Source organism: Aotus nancymaae, unplaced genomic scaffold (genome assembly GCF_030222135.1).
Source record: "Aotus nancymaae isolate 86718 unplaced genomic scaffold, 86718_ANA_hifiasm-v0.15.2.pri h1tg000011l, whole genome shotgun sequence".
Taxonomy (NCBI): Eukaryota; Metazoa; Chordata; class Mammalia; order Primates; family Aotidae; genus Aotus; species Aotus nancymaae.
The window spans coordinates 35,395,750-35,412,285 of NW_026988422.1; the positions used below are offsets into that span (position 1 = coordinate 35,395,750).

Consider the following 16,536-nt stretch of genomic DNA (forward strand, 5'->3'; position numbering starts at 1 on the left):
ATGAAAGGTCAGCCTCCACTGACTGTTACCTTTTTCGTTCATACTATTGTACGTTTGGGGTCTATGTCATGGGGGTGGTTCCTATGTTAATCCAATGATAAAGCTTGAGTTTGGTTTATATCTGTGCTGTAATTACTCATCTTCTTTAAAGCACTATTTCTTACTTTATCAACCAGGAAGGTGGGAAAAATAATCTCAAATTCTACAATTTTCACTCTTCTCCTTTGGAGCTATTATCAGATAGTAAATTGATGGCAAAACTAAGATCAGGACAGCTGGGCTCTACTTTGACTTTTGATAGAGCTTCAGCTTACCTGGGCTTTGGCTATCCCTATGTGGAAAATATAGATCAGTGGTCTTCAACGTTTTTGGCACCAGAGACTGTTTTTGTGGAAGACAATTTTTCCACGGATGGCAAGGGGCAAGGGGCATATCGTTTTGGGATGAAACTGTTTCACCTCAGATGATCAAGCATTAGATTCTCAAAAGGAGTGTGCAACCTAGATCCTTCACGTGGACAGTTCACAATAGGGTTTGTGCTTCTATGAGAATCTAATGCCGCCACTGAACTGACAGGAGCCAGGGCTGGGGCAGTCATGCTCACTCGCCCATGGCTCACTTCCTCCTGAGCAGCCAGGTTCCTAACAGATCACAGACCAGTATTAGTCCATGGCCCAGGGGTTGGGAATCCCGAATATAGCTGATACCTGACTCCTCAGGAGACAGGCTTCTGGGAGCAAACTGGAACACCAAATAGATGCACTCCCACAGATGTTGAAGTTGGAAAAGAAAGAAAAACATCTATTTTTCTGCTGCTGTTTCTGCTATAAGAGATGGTAACTGCAGGAAAAGTCACCATTCTTGTGTGAAGACAATGACTTTTGTGTCAAGACAATGTCACACATCAGTGGTAGTGATGTGGTGGTGCCAGTGACACCAACCACTACTTCCTGACCTCTGGATTCCAGCTATGTGGGTGACCTTGAACTGGTTAAGCCCAACTGTGGATCCCTGCCTCATGCTCCTCCACATCTCTAAATAACTTTGTCAGCACGTAATTTCTTTTTTTTTTTTTTCAAGGTAGAGTTGTCATTTACTTCTATGTCACAAAATATAGTACAAAATATTTGGTCTCTTTCTATTGTGAAAATCATCAAGTTGGAAAAGTATATAAAATGCCAATAAAATTTGTGATAGACATATTTCTATTAGGTACAAACTTAACATTAAAGTTTCATGACCACTTATAAAATTTTAAAAATCAGATTTAAAAAGTATGACCACACATTGAACATATTAAGAAAAACACAACAGTAAATTAGATACTGACCCTGTATGCCAACACATAATATAAATGCTACAATAAGACTCACATTGGATGAAAAGATTAAGTAAAACTAATGAACCTACCCAACTAAAGGATCAATTTAATGTTACATAAGGAGAATAGCATATAGAACCTAAAAGTGAGTGAGAAGAGATTTAGGTTTCAATCTGAGGATTTTACTAGCTGTAGACCTTGACTGGTCTACTTACCTTTCTATGCATTAGGTTTTTCATCTGTCAAATGAAAATAATAGTATCCAAATCCTAGGGTTGCTCTATAATCAAATAATATATGCAAAGGACTTAACACAGTGGTCAGCACATAATTTCTTGCACTAAATCCTTTCATCTGGAAATACCCAGAGTAAATAATTGATTTCTTGCACTGAAATCTGATGAATTCTAAATTTGGCACTAAATTGAGGTTTGACATAGGTGCCATATTGCACAGAATTTATCTTCACATCAATTTGATGAGGTAAGTATTACCTTTCCCATTGGTTACATGAAAGCACTCAGGTTCAGTGAGATGGAATTATCTGCTCAAGGCCACACAACTTGTAAGTCACAGAACCCAGAGTCAAACTAATTACAAATCTAATTGCAAAGTTTTTGTACCTAACTACTCTGCTCCCCGAATCCTGCCAGGCCTAGGCTGTTACTAAAGCTAGACCTCAGGAAGCTTCGAGGAATATTACTTTTTCAAGATATACTCCTGGCTAGGTATGCCAATGGATTTTGTAGATAATGTCCTGGAACACTTTGAAAGGTGATGGCCTATATACTTCCCTGACCCCTCCCTTAGGATTATCCTCCAAGCTAGCTCCCCACCGAATGGCCAACGTTTCCCAAAGGTTCTCTCTTCTAATCCCCAAGACTTGCCACAACATGTGATACTAGTGAAGGGCTGGCATATGTGCACTGCCCATGTGGCTATCCCATGGTCAGAGAAACACCGGTCCATGAAAACTCACAGCAGAACCCAATGCTCTGTCTGCCCACAGATCTGCCTTCATGGTGAGCAGGGCTGTCACATGGGTCAGGTCTATCTACCTAATAAATGAATCATGCATGACCATCATGGTGTGCAGCAAATTGACATATTTGGCAGGAACTCTATGCGTTGACACTTTCTGAACTACCAATATATGGGCAGTGATTCAGAAAAGAAGTGGGTAGTTCTACTGGCTGATTCTAAGAAAGACTTGAGAACTACGTACACAACTTTAAGTCAATCTGTAAACCCCACCAAATTGAGAGGTAATACCACCCTCCCCTCTGTACATAGTCTAAGATGATTTACCTTTTATGACTTCTTTAAAACAATCCATTGGCCGGGCAAGGGAGCTCACGCCTGTAATCCCAGCACTTTGGGAGGCCGAGGTGGATCATGGGGGCAGGATTTCGAGACCAGCCTGACCAACATGGTGAAACCCTGTCTCTACTAAAAATACAAAAATTAGTCAGGGTAGTGCCACATGCCTTTAATCCCAGCTACTCAGGAAGCTGAGGCAGGAGAATCGCTTGAACCTGGGAGGCGGAGGTTGCGGTGAGATAAGAGCACGCCCCTGCACTCCACTCCAGCCTGAGTGACAGAGCGAGACTTTGTTTCAAAAAAACATAAAAGAAAGAAACATTCCGTCTTGCTCATTCATTCAATGGCAAACAGTTATGCGGCGTGCAAGATATCAAGATAAAAAGAAAATGAGACACAGCCTGTGGCTTCAAGGAGCTTATAACCCAATTGAATGAGGCACACACATAATAAGTAAACAAGTATTAGATGTGCTAAATTAAGCTTAGCCCAAAGCTACCTCCTTACATAGTGTAAGCTCGGCCTAAAATTTTCTCTGTACGTAGCAAACTATAACCTAACTGGATGTGTAAACAGGCTGTAACCTACTCTTGGGCCAATCACTGAGATTCGGCCAAACGCGGCCAACTTTTGAAACCATGTTCAGATAAGGCAAACATCAAAATGTAACCAGTCCAGCTGTTTCTGTCCCTCACTTTCGTTTTGTGGACCTCACTTCCCTTTTTCTGTTCATAAACTTTCTTCAACCACATGGCAGTGCAGTGTCTCTCTGAACCTATTTTGCAAATTGTTCTTTGCTCAATTAAAGTCTGTTCAATTTAATTTGTCTAAGGGTTCCCTTTAACAGGTAGTAGTGTACAGGGGAGAGTATCCACTGTGGAGTCCAAGAGACTAAATTCAAATTCCAACTCTACCACTTAACTAGTTGAGGAGTCTTGGTTAAGTCATGGAATCCTTCTGCCTCAATTACTTCATCTGGAAAATGTAGGGAGGGACATTTACATGAACAATGTATACAGAGCCTGCTCTGTATATAGAGTAACTCTAATCATTATGCCCTATTACAGGGACTGTATGAAAGTATGTGTGTGGTCCCTCAGGAACACAAAAAGGGATTATAAGTGAGAAATCATTAACCATGCCCTCCCCTGCCCACTCTCAGCTACAAGAATGTGTTCCTCTAGCTGACACTCTCATCTATTTATTTATTTATTTATTTATGAGATGGAGTTTCACTCTTGTTGCCCAGGCTGGAGTGCAATGACGTGACCTTGGCTCACTGCAACTTCCATCTCACGGGTTCAAGTGATTCTCCTGACTCAGCCTCCCAAGTAGCTGGGATTACTGGCATGTGCCACCATGCCTGGCTAATTTGTGTGTGTGTGTGTATTTTTAGTAGAGATGGAGTTTCACCATGTTGGTCAGGCTGGTCTTAAACGCCTGACCTCAAGTGATCCACCCACTTTGGGCGGATCACAAAAGTGCTGGGATTACAGGCGTGAGCCACTGCACCTGGCCAACAATCTATTTTAAATAAATGTTCCCATTTTTCTGGCTCCCCTGTCACCCTGGCCAAGGCAGTGGCATCTTAGTGATCACCGTGTGATCCTGTGGCAGATGGAGGACCTGGAGAGTTCTGTTCCCCAGGCCCTAACCCTGTGGCTGGTATCTGTGAGATGTATCCATGAAACTTGGTATCTCTAAAAGGTTTCAAAGCAAAGAGGAGGAGAAAAGATGTTTCTGCTGTTCCTTTGTGCCTAACTGAATAAACAGGAAAGGTCCTCCTCGCAGGCTTGCCAAAGAAATTGAATTCTGTTCCAGGAGTCTTGGGAAGTGTGGAGTGGGGGTCCTGCTGCTTCTCATTGTGTGGCAGTAACTGTGGAACTGTAAATCAAGTGGATGGACTCCAGTTTTCCAAGGTCCTATCACCTGCAGGTAGCTGCCCAACTCAGACAGACCCCTAGCTCGCTGGCAGAAACTCTTCCAACTCTGAATTGCTCCCTTCAGGAATCTCCAGGTGTGTTTTGGAACACTGCATGGTTGGGTGCAAATACAGTTGGAAGAGCCATCCCTAGAAGACTCAGCCCAGTGAACCTGGCATGTGACTCACTTTGAAGGTGGTGGAAGGCGAGGGTGGCTTTGCACAAATGCTGCAGGAAACACTCAACAATCTATTCCTCTCTTGGTAGCAAGAACAGAGGAAATTCTCTTCTAGAATGACCCCATTGTAAACCCCTCCTCATGTTGTGTAACTGCTCTGGGGCTCCAGCTGGCTGTGCCCACAGTGGGAGTTCAATCAGGATGAATGGCTGTGGTGCTAGCTCCATCCTCTTCTTTTGTTCTCCACATGTCCCTGGGGTGACTACAACCACCTTCCTGGTTTCAAAGATCCTCAGCTGCAACACTGTGGAAAGGCTGAGACGGGAGGTAATAACCCTCTCCAGCCCCCAGGCAAATCCCTCTGTCTCTGCTGCAGATGCCTAGCTGACTCCATCCAGAAAGAAATGCCTGTCTGAGTCTGTCTAGTGGAAGTTCTCTTGGTCTTCTGCCTTTAGGTTTCCCATTTTTTCGGTGAAAATCCCTTCTCCTCCTAGCCACTCTGACTTTACCATCCAGTTCACCACGAGCCCCAGCCAGATTTTCTTTCCCGTGGATCCCTCTGCTACTTCCCTAGCACCCTGAGGCAACTCTTCATTCATCTTCCTTTTTTGCTTCCTCACATTTTTCACAGCCTTATCTAGCCTTATTCTATCTCGTCCAACATTGCTATTTCCAGGCCAGTTCTTACCATGATCTACTCTTACTTTTTAACCTTTAACTGTGGTTCTATTGTGGAAATTTTCAAATATATACAAACACAGAAATAAGTGCAAGCTGGGCATGGTGACTCATATCTGTAATCCCAGCACTTTGGGAGGCCAAGGCAGGCGGATCACTTGAAGTCAGGAGTTCAAGAACCAACTGGCCAACATGATGACACCCTGTCTCTACTAAAAATACAAAAATTAGCTGGGCATGGTGGCGGGCGCCTGTAATCCCAGCTACTTGGCAGGCCGAGGCAGAAGAATTGCTTGAACATGGGAGGCAGATGTTGCAGTGAGCTGAGATCATTGCCACTGCACTCCAGTCTGGGTGACAGAGTAAGACTCTGTCTCAAAAAAGAAAGAAAAAGAATTTCAAGAAAGAAAGAATAGGAAGGACGGAAGGAAGGAGGAAGGAGGAAGGAAGGAAGGAAGGAAGGAAGGAAGGAAGGAAGGAAGGAAGGAAGGAAGGAAGGAAGGAGATGTGCAATTAATTCCCAAGTACCCTTGACCCAGCTTCAATAGTTATCAGTGTATGGCCAGTCTTGATTATCTATAGCCCTATTCCCTCTCACCCCTTCACCTCATCACTACCACTGCATTATTTTAAAGCAAATCCAAGACATCGTATTATTTTATCTGTAAATCACTCACTATTTATCCCTGAGAGATAAGGGCACTTTTTAAAAAATAGCCATTATATAATACTATGTAACTCTTAAACCATACCAAAATATTCAGTCACTACTCAAACTTCCCTGATTGTCTGAGCAAAGTTTTTCTTAATTTGATTTGAGTCAGGATGCACATAAGACCCACATACATTGTATTTGGCTCATATGTCTCTTAAGCCTTTTAAAATCTATGATAGTACCCCACCATTTTTCCCTCCTACCATTTATTTGTTGAAAAAAGCTAGGCTACTTATCCTGCAAAGTCTCTTCACGCTGGATTTTGCTAGTTATTCCCAATGATGTGTTGAACGAATCTCAGTTCTACCACCTGTAAAATGGGGATAATACCAGACCCATGAAGTTCACAGCATTATTGTTAGGATCATATACTAACATGTATGTAGATCAGGTTGTTCTAGTAAACAAAGAAATTGTTCTTTATAATGCTTTAAAAAGAAAACTTCATATGCCAATGCTTACATACATGTTTGTTAAGATGCAGCCAAGTGAAATGTGTCAGCTCCTTCTCTTGAGTCCAGCCTTCTTTATTGGTGTATAACAATGCCCAAGGGCTGGATGAACTACATAATCAAAATCAAATGCCAGCTTTTTACAGACTTGGCCAAAATAGTACAACCTCAAACACCATTTTAAACTGCAAGAAATCTGAGCCGTTCATAGTCTTGCTTTTTATTGTTGACATTCACATTTTAATTTTTATGATCATTTCAGATTCACATTTTAAAAACCAAAAAAAATCCAGAAAAGCTCTTATTCTAATTTAGCAGAAAGCAGGGCCATCAGTGTGAAGACAATACACTATCAACATACAGCTGCTTTTTATCCATAATTATCTATGTAAGAAACATGCTGCCATTCACAGGGACTCTACTAACACGTGCACATAAGCCATGCTGAGGCCTAACAGGTAATGTGGGTTTTTATCCATCCAGCATCTTCTCTTTACTCTGGGTCCTTATCCTCATCTGAAAAATGGGGGACAGACTTCTTTGCAACAACATTATCCAGTCTCTGTCCTTGTAGATATGGATTGATACTCTGAAAAAAAAAAACAAAAAAAAACGTGATTTGGTGTTATATGTGAACATCAGATATAGACATCTCAGAAAAGAAATGAACAAGAATTGTTTCTGGCCTATTGGGTTAGCAACAATATACCATTTGTACCTACCAACTACCAAACAATTATTCTAGTGTACCAATTAATACTTCAGTGGTCTATGAAACATTTTCTCACTGATAGATGTCTCTAATTGTGTTTTCCATACAACTATAGAGCTCTTTATCATATGCAATGTGGTCTTTTAAAAAATTATTATTCTTGGGGTAAACCAAATCTTTGTTAGTAGTCCTTGCCACTAACATAAATACCAAGATCCGTTAGAAAGATAAGTATTATTCTACGGCCCTAATTAGGTAGGAGGGCGAATCTGAAATGCATTAAATTATATTTTGCAATAAGAATGTTCTAAAGGAGAACAGTAGGGTCAAGTGGGAATTAGCATCTGAAGACTGGTCCCAGATCATCCTGTTGCTGAGATTGATTCTTCCATGCCAATATTTTACTAAAGAGAATTCCTTAGGGGCTCAAGCAATCATTTCCACCTTCCTTCAGTCAAATTCAAAAACCAAAGAAAAAAGGAAGCTTCCCAGAAGACTCCTTTGTTTTTGACTGAAGACTCTGTACTCTGAAATGACTTTCATGTGTTGGTATTCTTAATGAGTAAAGATTTTTCCATTCCTTCTCTAATACATGTCTATTTTTTGAGGTTTGGATTTGAACTAGTAACTGAAACTTTACAAAATAGTATTTAGCAAGCAGAAAAAAATTCAAAAGTTTTGGAAGATGTTTGTATATTGAAATTGCCTTCAAATAACGTAACAAAAATATAAGAAAGAAGCTGTAGTCACAAATGATCAGCAATCCCTGTTGGACGCTAGATTCCCATGTATGAATGGAGGTTGTTTACAGGTGGAGCTCTCTTGTCTATGTCAATTGCCTTGAAAGGTGAGCAGACATTCTCCAAAAGAGAAGTTTAGCATTTACAAATGTTCTTTCACATTCTGACTGGTAAACGCATGAATCATGAAAGGTCCAACTCACTCTGCAAAGATGCATCCAAAGAAGGTGAGAATTACAAAGTCAGCAATGTCCTCAGACATCTGAAAAGTGACATGTCACAAGACAACACCTTGCTGATAATTCATCTTAAAAATATTTAAAATGATAAAAGTTCCTTTTATCAATTACAGTGGTTTGGCCTACCCTAGGGGATCGTATCAGAATCTTTGGGTAAGTGGAGCGAGTGTGGACTGAAAAAGCATATTCAGTATCAGAAACATTTTGTTTAGTAATATTTATTCCAAAAATTCTAATATGTTAAAGGAAGATATGAGATGTTCAAGTTGATCAAATATGGGATTAAAATGTTCATAAGCTATTTAAATAAGATAAATATTAGATCTAAAATATTAACAAGGTACAGCTTAAAAGTTTAAAAGTTAACAGTCATCTAAAGGTAGATTGACCTTTTATTTGTGAAGCAATTAGGAATTCAACTGGATTTGGGTAAGTACATAAAGTTGCATAAAGCCACATGGGGCTTGGTTGCAACGTTGAAAAGAAATATTTCTCATGGGAGAAAGCCCTGCCCAGACCTAGAACATGCAAAGGTTGGAGGAGAGGGGAAAAATTAATGAGGAAAAAAAAAAGGAATCAGGTGAACTTTTTTGATAAATATTTAACTGAGTATTAAATCCAGCACTTAGGAATAATAATGAGCCTTGATTTTTGTTTTTTGGTTTTTGAGACGGAGTCTCACTCCGTCGCCCAAGATGGAGTGCAGTGGTGCAATCTCAGCTCACCACAACCTCCACCTCCTGGGTTCAAACTATTCTCCTCCCTCAGGAGCACACTACTATGCCTGGCTAATTTCTGTTTTTTCAATAGAGATGGGATTTCATCATGTTGGCTGGGCTAGTCTAGAACTCCTGACCTCAGGTGATTCACCCATCTCGGCTTCCCAAAGGGCTGGGATTACAGGCATGAGCCACCATGCGTAGCCGAGCCTTGGTTATAATTGTGCTCTGAAGAACTCAAGGCACTTCTATATTTATCTTCTCTCACTTGGGCAAGAGACTTGTAGGGTACACAGAGAACATTATTCCCATTTCACAACTGGAAGAACCACTGGGATTGGATCTTTGCTTTCGATGTCCTCTGGAAACTCACAGCAGATGCTGAGCTTCACTGGAGGAGGACTTCATTGTTCAAAAAAGAAAGCTTATAGTTTCTTTATATTGATTCATGCACTTGGGGTGGGGGGGCATGTTAAGGTCTTCAATCAAGATGGGAACAGTATCTGAGACTGATGTTGGGCAGGGCCAAATTGCTTCCTTATCAATCCATGGTTTATCAGGCCATGGTTTATGGCATGAGAATGGGTCTTTGTAGATGCCTAAGAATAGGAAGAATTTGATATCTCTAGATCAAAGTGACCCTTCTTTTCCTAAATTCTAAGCCTTTCCTATGTGGAGGAAATTAAGACTAAAGTAAAATCCTTTATAACATGTGTCTTAGCCAGCATTCTGAGTTTTGGTAATCACTAGTCTCATGGAAAAATGACCTAAATCATGACCCATTGTCATTCACTGAGTTAGGGCAGAAGGAATGTGGGCCAGGAAGTAGAGACAATTAAAGCTTCAAGTTAAGTTATTCATTCTGGGTCAGTCATTGATCTTATCTAGAAATGTTCTTGTTGCACTGTAGGGAGATATTCAAGCCATGTTACTGGTAAATTATGTGTGTTTTGAGCTCCTGGAATAGAATTTCTTGATGTTCTCTCAAGACCACATTGTCCCCTTTGGACCCTTTCTGTCACCATCTGCTATTGGAAGCTGTCATCACCAACAAAAACCCTTAATAACTCCGTTAACTCTCCTCAAAAAAGATTTGTTTCCAGAGGTAAAAATGTTCTACTTCTTGCATTGAAAATTGCTGTAGGTCCTCTGTGTTTTGTCAGGCGGCACAGGGGCTTGAACCTTCTGTTGTGGGAGCTCGAGGACTGATGCTGAGGCCAGAAAATCCACACCTCTTGAAGCTATCTCTAAATGGATTTGGCAAAACCCTTCAGAAAGGCCACAATTACCACCTCCCAGATTCCCACATTTTGGGAGGTTCTAGGCACTTGCTCTTCTAATAAATAATCAGTGGCTTTGAGTACATGGTTAGGTTTGTATATTTGAACTAAAATGGTCACTATCTCACAGCACTTTACCATGTAACAGCAGGGTGATTTTTCCCCCACTTTCATCCGATCAGAAAAAAGAGGCAGGTGGCCAGGCCCTTCTGCCTCACAAGGTACCAGTGGATTAGCAGAATGGACCTTGATCACTTATTAAGTCTTGATGTTATAAAATACACTGGAAACCCAAAGCAAATGTGATATTGGGTTTTATATGAGGCAACATTGTATATGAAGTAGCTAAATGTGGAGCACCTAGACCAAGTTCTTACCTTGGGCAGTCCTGGGATGGCTTAAAACTAAGCCTGTAGTAAATTCAACAGACAGCGAACACATATTATAGATATAGTAGATCTTACATCAGTCAGGCTAGGCCAAGAAAAAAGATATATAGGAGAAATAAGGTTTGCTCATCTCATCTTTTACTCTCAAATTCCTTCAAGACTATTTCCTGGAGCATGCAGCTCAGCACTTCCCTGTTTCTGTCCTGTGTTTTTATAGAACTGATACAGATGTGTGATTAGTTTTCCCCAATGGCCTACAGACCCTGGGAGGGCAGACAGACCCTCATGTCTCCCCAGATATATACCACACTGATGGGGGAAGCAATACACATTCCTGAACGAAATGGAGGTGATGGAATCACCGCACACTGGGCGTTCCACTAAAAATCATCTGCTAAAGCTTGGGGAAGCCATTGTAGAAACCAAGGACAGACTTTCTGGGCGTGGCCCTCATCACAGAGACCAGTGTTTCTCAGGACTGCACAAGGGAGGATTCTGACTCCCCAACAAGTGAGGGTTCCAGCCTGTTTGCTTCCCCACTCAGAAAACTCCAAGCATCCCAGCAACAAGCCAGCCAGCCGCGTGTTACCCTCCGCTTTCGTCTCTCTCCTCCCTTCATCTTCTCGTAAAGGAGTTTCTTGTTCTAGAATGGGGAGAAAAGAAAACACAAATGCAGAAGTATGGATCAAATTTGGTGAATGTCTGTTTTAAAAGCAATACTTGGTGTGTCCCCTGGATATTTGCATACACATATTTTGGAAACAAAACTAGATGAAAGGAATGTTGTGTCAGAAAGATAGATCACAAGAGAAAAGCTGGTAGTGGTTCAGCTTTTAATAAAGTCCTCTGCAATGCCCTGAGGCACACCAGTGTCATCAACAATCACATAAACAGGGAAATACAGCATTTTAAAACACGAGGGGTGCTGGAAACCCATCTCCTCACTTTGAACAGCCTTTGTTTAAAACAAATAATTTTATCTCATTTATTTTTGTCTCTAACTCCCTTTTTATAAACTGTACGCATAAACTGCTCTCTAGAGTAGTGTCTGACTATTAACAACAATCCCCTGTGTAAATAAACGAGACATTCTGACTTCTGCAACCATTTCGTCTGTGGCATAAGTCAGTGCCCCCAGTCAAGACAATTGGAAAACCATTTGGTCTATAACATTTTTAATAGAGTGAACCTTTTAAAAACTGCCAAAAAACTTCTTGGCAGAAAGGAAAGTTATGCTGTGTTGGGGGGAGGGCTCTGTTACCACAGTTTGTATAAGTGTTTCCACATATTGCTGTATTTCAAACACATAGTGGGCTTAAATGAGCTCTAGAATATCAGACACATGCTCAACAGATTTCCCTTCTATTGAGATTATAAAAGACAGAACACTTAACCTGAAGGCAGAAAGGGAGAAGGGGATTTGGGGGGGCTTTACTTGTGTTGTTTTATTTATTTGATTTTTTTATCTGGAGAAAAATAATGTATAAAAGAGGCGATTCATTTTGTTCTAAATAAAATATCCTGACATTGATTTAAGAAAAAAAAAAAGACAATGACAGTGTTCTGATAAGGAACAAGTTTATACAACATGTATCCTCTGAGCTGTCCACTTATACAGATTTATTTTCAGTGGTAGATTTGGAATTGAAAATGACAAATGCCAAGAATGAGCTTCATCATTTTTCATGTTCATTAAAATCCACCCCACCTGCAATTTACAGTGCTTATCTCTTGCCCAACCTCAACTATGCAGGGAGGCGGTACCAGGAGTGAAGAAGCTTCTACTGCCAAAAACGCCAGTACTGGCTACAACCTCTATTTCCTGCTCACTTTGGGGAGTGAATCAATTTAATATCAGAAGGGAGAAAAGGCAGACTTGCAGATCGTTTCCTTGAGGAATGAGGATATTGCTGCGAGGCTCATTCTCTTCAGTCTGTGGTTGCCTTTCTGTGTTTGTAAAAACTCGAGGCAAAGAATGTCCGAAGAGCTGGTGTTAGAGCTGGGAAGGCCGGGAAGGGTTGAGGACAATGGCTTCTTCATGTGCACCATCGTTTTCAGCTGCCTGAGCTAAACGGAGTGCAGAAGAACCTGAGAGCCAGTACCACGGGGTGAGACTGTCAACCAGCCCTGGCAGAGGGCCCCTGTGCCATCAGCTAGGTAAAGGCAGCATCAGTTAATTCTCCGTTAGAAGATCTTGGGGCAGATCATACCCATAAAAGTCTTCATTCAAAAAGAAATGCAAAAGATCTGGCTAATCTTCCTTTCAAAGATAGTCCCCATATCTCCTTAAGAGCTAGGGTTAGGATTAGCAGGATAGTGCTTCCCTATCCCTGCATGAAAGTGTCTGAGACATTCCTAATTAGCCCTGTTATTGTATGGACTTGAAGGCAGAGATTGGCGGGTATGGTATGGGTAAGAGAAGCATACAAATTGAAAGAAAGGAAATCAGTTATCTCTCCTCACATCCATTCCTTGTTGATTCTCTGGGGAGTGATGAGCCTGTTTCCCATGTGAGTAGCAGGTTCAAGTTCATTAAAAGGGCTTTCCATGGTGCCATCAAGATTTTGGACAACTGTCCAGATCTTGGTTTCAAATTACACTCCTAAATGGAACCGGAGGGCTTCCTGGAGAAATACCTGATTCTAGCGCTAGGAAGGAAAGGATAAGAATTGCTGAAGATGGAATATCTAATTAGGTCAGAAAGTAAAGAAGTGCTCAAAAAAATGACGGGGACTTGTCAAAAGGAAAGAAAAGCCAGCTTGAGGAGATTCCCACTTGCCAAATTGAGGGCAGTTTGAACATCAAAATACATAATGATGTTCATTATGGAATCCATGAATCCATACTTATAGTATATAAATAAACAGATTTATGAATAAATAAAGAGAGAAGCAGGGGAAACTCTTGCTTAGAATAGAATGTCAACTAGTAAATGCAGGAAGAATAGTGGAGAAAGAAAATAATCATTTTGCAACTATCACCATTATCATTGAATCTGGTAAGCGTCATCAATGGATGCTGTATTTGTTGGTTAAAAGTTCAACAGGGAGCAGAATACTTACACAGCCCCAAAGCGTCTTCTCACAGATCAACTATTAATTTCCAAGGGAATTTTACACCAGAGAAACCTGGAGGGCACCACTTTAACAAAGTGAACAAAGTTAACGCTACCAGTCATGAGACAAAGTGACATCATGTGCTTCCAGATGTAAAATACTAAGGAGGACATATTAAAAAAGGCATAACTCAGGTCTAATCTGGAAACCTGAGTCAAATCCACACTGAAGAGCATTTGACTCAACAAACATGTTAAGGTCAGAAAAGAGAAAGAAAGTCAGGAAGGGGCCTGTAGTCCCTCATATCTCTGTGGCTCAGGCTCTGGCTGTGATCAGCTGCTCATGAAAAGGTATGAAAGCATTTGGAAAGGAGAAACATTTGCTTTTTGAGACAACTTTTTCTTAAGTGAATATCACTCAGCAGTTAATGTGTAAAGGAGGGGTGGGTTGCTGGCATGTACAGTAGCCAGCCAGTGTGGTCACCACCGCTGTAGTCACACACATTGTCTGGAAAGCAGCCAGCCCTCGATAGGACTCAATAGGGCTACCACTCAGGACACGTTAGGAGCAATGAGCCATGAAAAGATGGGGAACGGATTCAGCTTGTAAAGTACTCTTGAGTCAGATGATGGGGTTCAAATCCCAGCTCTGTGTGCTGAGCAGGCTCCTCAGCTCCCAAGCCTGAATTTTCTCATCTGGAAAGTGAGAATGACAAGGGCAGACTGAATGAGACTACTGAGTATTTAGAAAGGTGTCTGGCATCTAGTATGTGCTCAATAAATATTACTCTTTACTACTGTATTATAGTATTATGTACTATGTAATACAATTACTATTATTATTCAACTTTGTATTCTCATTCCCATGCCTGGAAGGCATATAACGTGCCCTCAAGAAATGTGTCTTGGTGCATTAACAAAGAGAGAGAAATGCAGAAAACAAGATAGACACTGAAATGTGTAATATGCGAATCATTGTTAAAGATGCAGCTCAGCTCCAGCTATTGTCAAAAACAAGGAAGTGTTATCAGCAGATAAGGAAGCAGGGTCTTAATGCTGTTCTATCACGAAAGATGATGACTCTGTTAACTTGAAGGCTGGTTGGGCTGAAGACAAGCTTGAGATTGTCATTCCACATAAGCACTGAGGAAGGTCCGAGGGTCACCAGTTTAGAAAAGCAAGACATACTCAATTCACACTTCCATGTGAAAACCAAGGAAATCATGTTTTACTGGTAGGTGGTAATGAGAAAATAAACAAGGAAACCCAAGTTTAAGCAAACACATAAATGCAGACGACAAAAGGTGTCTAAACATTGTTCGTGGTCATTGATCTCTAATATCTTCCTTTTACGTTTGGTCCTAGATTCTAGTCTTAGCTCTAATATAGACAAAGAATGGGAAAGACTGAGGGAATCTCAAGTCAGTCTTTCGAGAAGGAAGCGCAGAGAATGAAGGACAGTGGTTGGCCTCATACTGGAGCACTGGAAGTGAATGGAATTTGGTGAGAGAAATCTGAAGGTTTTCAAAGAGAGATGAAGAAAGTGGAAAAGAGATGCTTTCATCCCTCCCACCTTGTCACACCACCAGCTGGGCTTCTTGCCTTCACTCACACCTTTACTCAGTCTCCCTCCTTTCTTTCTCATTTCTAACCTACCAGTTAAGCTGAACACCGTCCCACCTGAGACTTCAGCGCTGCTCTCCTTAGTGCCTTTGACTTCCTCAATGGCTGCTGTCCCAATCAGCCACACCAGTCCTCAGTCCTGGATCGTACCCTACGCTCGTCTTCCATCTTCCCTAATAATTGCCTCTGGCCCTCAGAATACAGCCAAAACATGAAGCTGAATGGTGCTAAGTTGGGTTCATTTCACTTTCATGCAATTCATCTCAACCATGGGACTGTAAACTCTCTGAACAGTATCATATCCTGATGACTCCTGTATGCTGAGCATCTAGTACAGTGCCTAGAACACAGAGGGCTCAATCTGTTCTTTTTATGTCTTGTTGAACCTGGCTTTTGCTTCTGTTTGGGAATGCTTTGCTCATCTGTTATGGATCCCTTCCCAGTACTCCTCAGTAATCTTCTCTTTCCCTCACTCTCTCTTCTCTTTTTTACCTCCTTCCTCCCTCTAATCCTCTCCTCTTTCTAAAGTGCACCCATAGAAAAAGCTCATGCTCTCCATTTCATATAAACCTGACATATCTCCTTTCCTCTTCATGCTATATTTATTCCATATACTAATTCAGTTAGTTTTTCCCCCTTTAAAATGTCTTGGATTCTCACCTTTCTTCACTGTGTTCACAGTCATCATAACTGAAATTACTCCCCATATTGTCTTCCTGGCTCAGATTAGTCTCTTCTCCTTCTACTTCATCCTTTAGTATGCCACCAAAATAACTTCTTTTATAGAAGGCTTTTATTATTTCAGTCTCTTATTCGAGAACCTATAGATGATTTTCTATTTAACTCATGTTTAAGCTCTACTAACAGGCCTACGAGTGGCTCCACAAACCAATTCTTGTAAACAGAACTGTTTATGAAAAAGGAGGAAAAGGGAATAATGCAAACTGGAAGAAGCAAAATTAACCTAGAACTATTGTTGCTTTGTTGTTTTAAGACAGGAAATGTGTGTATGTTGAAGGCAGAGGGAACTGCCAATGCAATGTTAAAGCAAGATGCTGAAAAAAAATAAAAGTGGTCATTAATGAAGAGAGACATCTTTGTCTAAAACAATGTAGAAGAAAGGGAGGGAGTTTAGTTTTGAAATTTCTGTATTCCCAGTGAAGGAGGACGCAAGGCCATCTGTCAATAATGAG

The 16,536-nt window shown here is 41.0% G+C and overlaps 1 protein-coding gene across 4 annotated transcripts in view; it reads right to left on the bottom strand.

The window, feature by feature from the left end:
- Positions 1–6,790: 6,790 nt before the first annotated feature.
- The window catches only part of SCG5 (secretogranin V), a 53,010-nt gene continuing 43,264 nt past the window's right edge, over positions 6,791–16,536 (bottom strand). For all 4 annotated transcript variants that reach the window (XM_012465372.2, XM_012465347.3, XM_012465345.3 and 1 more), the window contains exons 5-6: positions 11,255–11,308; positions 6,791–7,175 (exon numbers count right to left, since the gene is read on the bottom strand). In XM_012465372.2, the coding sequence (XP_012320795.1) occupies positions 7,080–7,175; positions 11,255–11,308 (150 nt within the window). In that variant the 3' untranslated portion in view covers positions 6,791–7,079. The remainder of the gene's footprint in view (positions 7,176–11,254; positions 11,309–16,536) is intronic.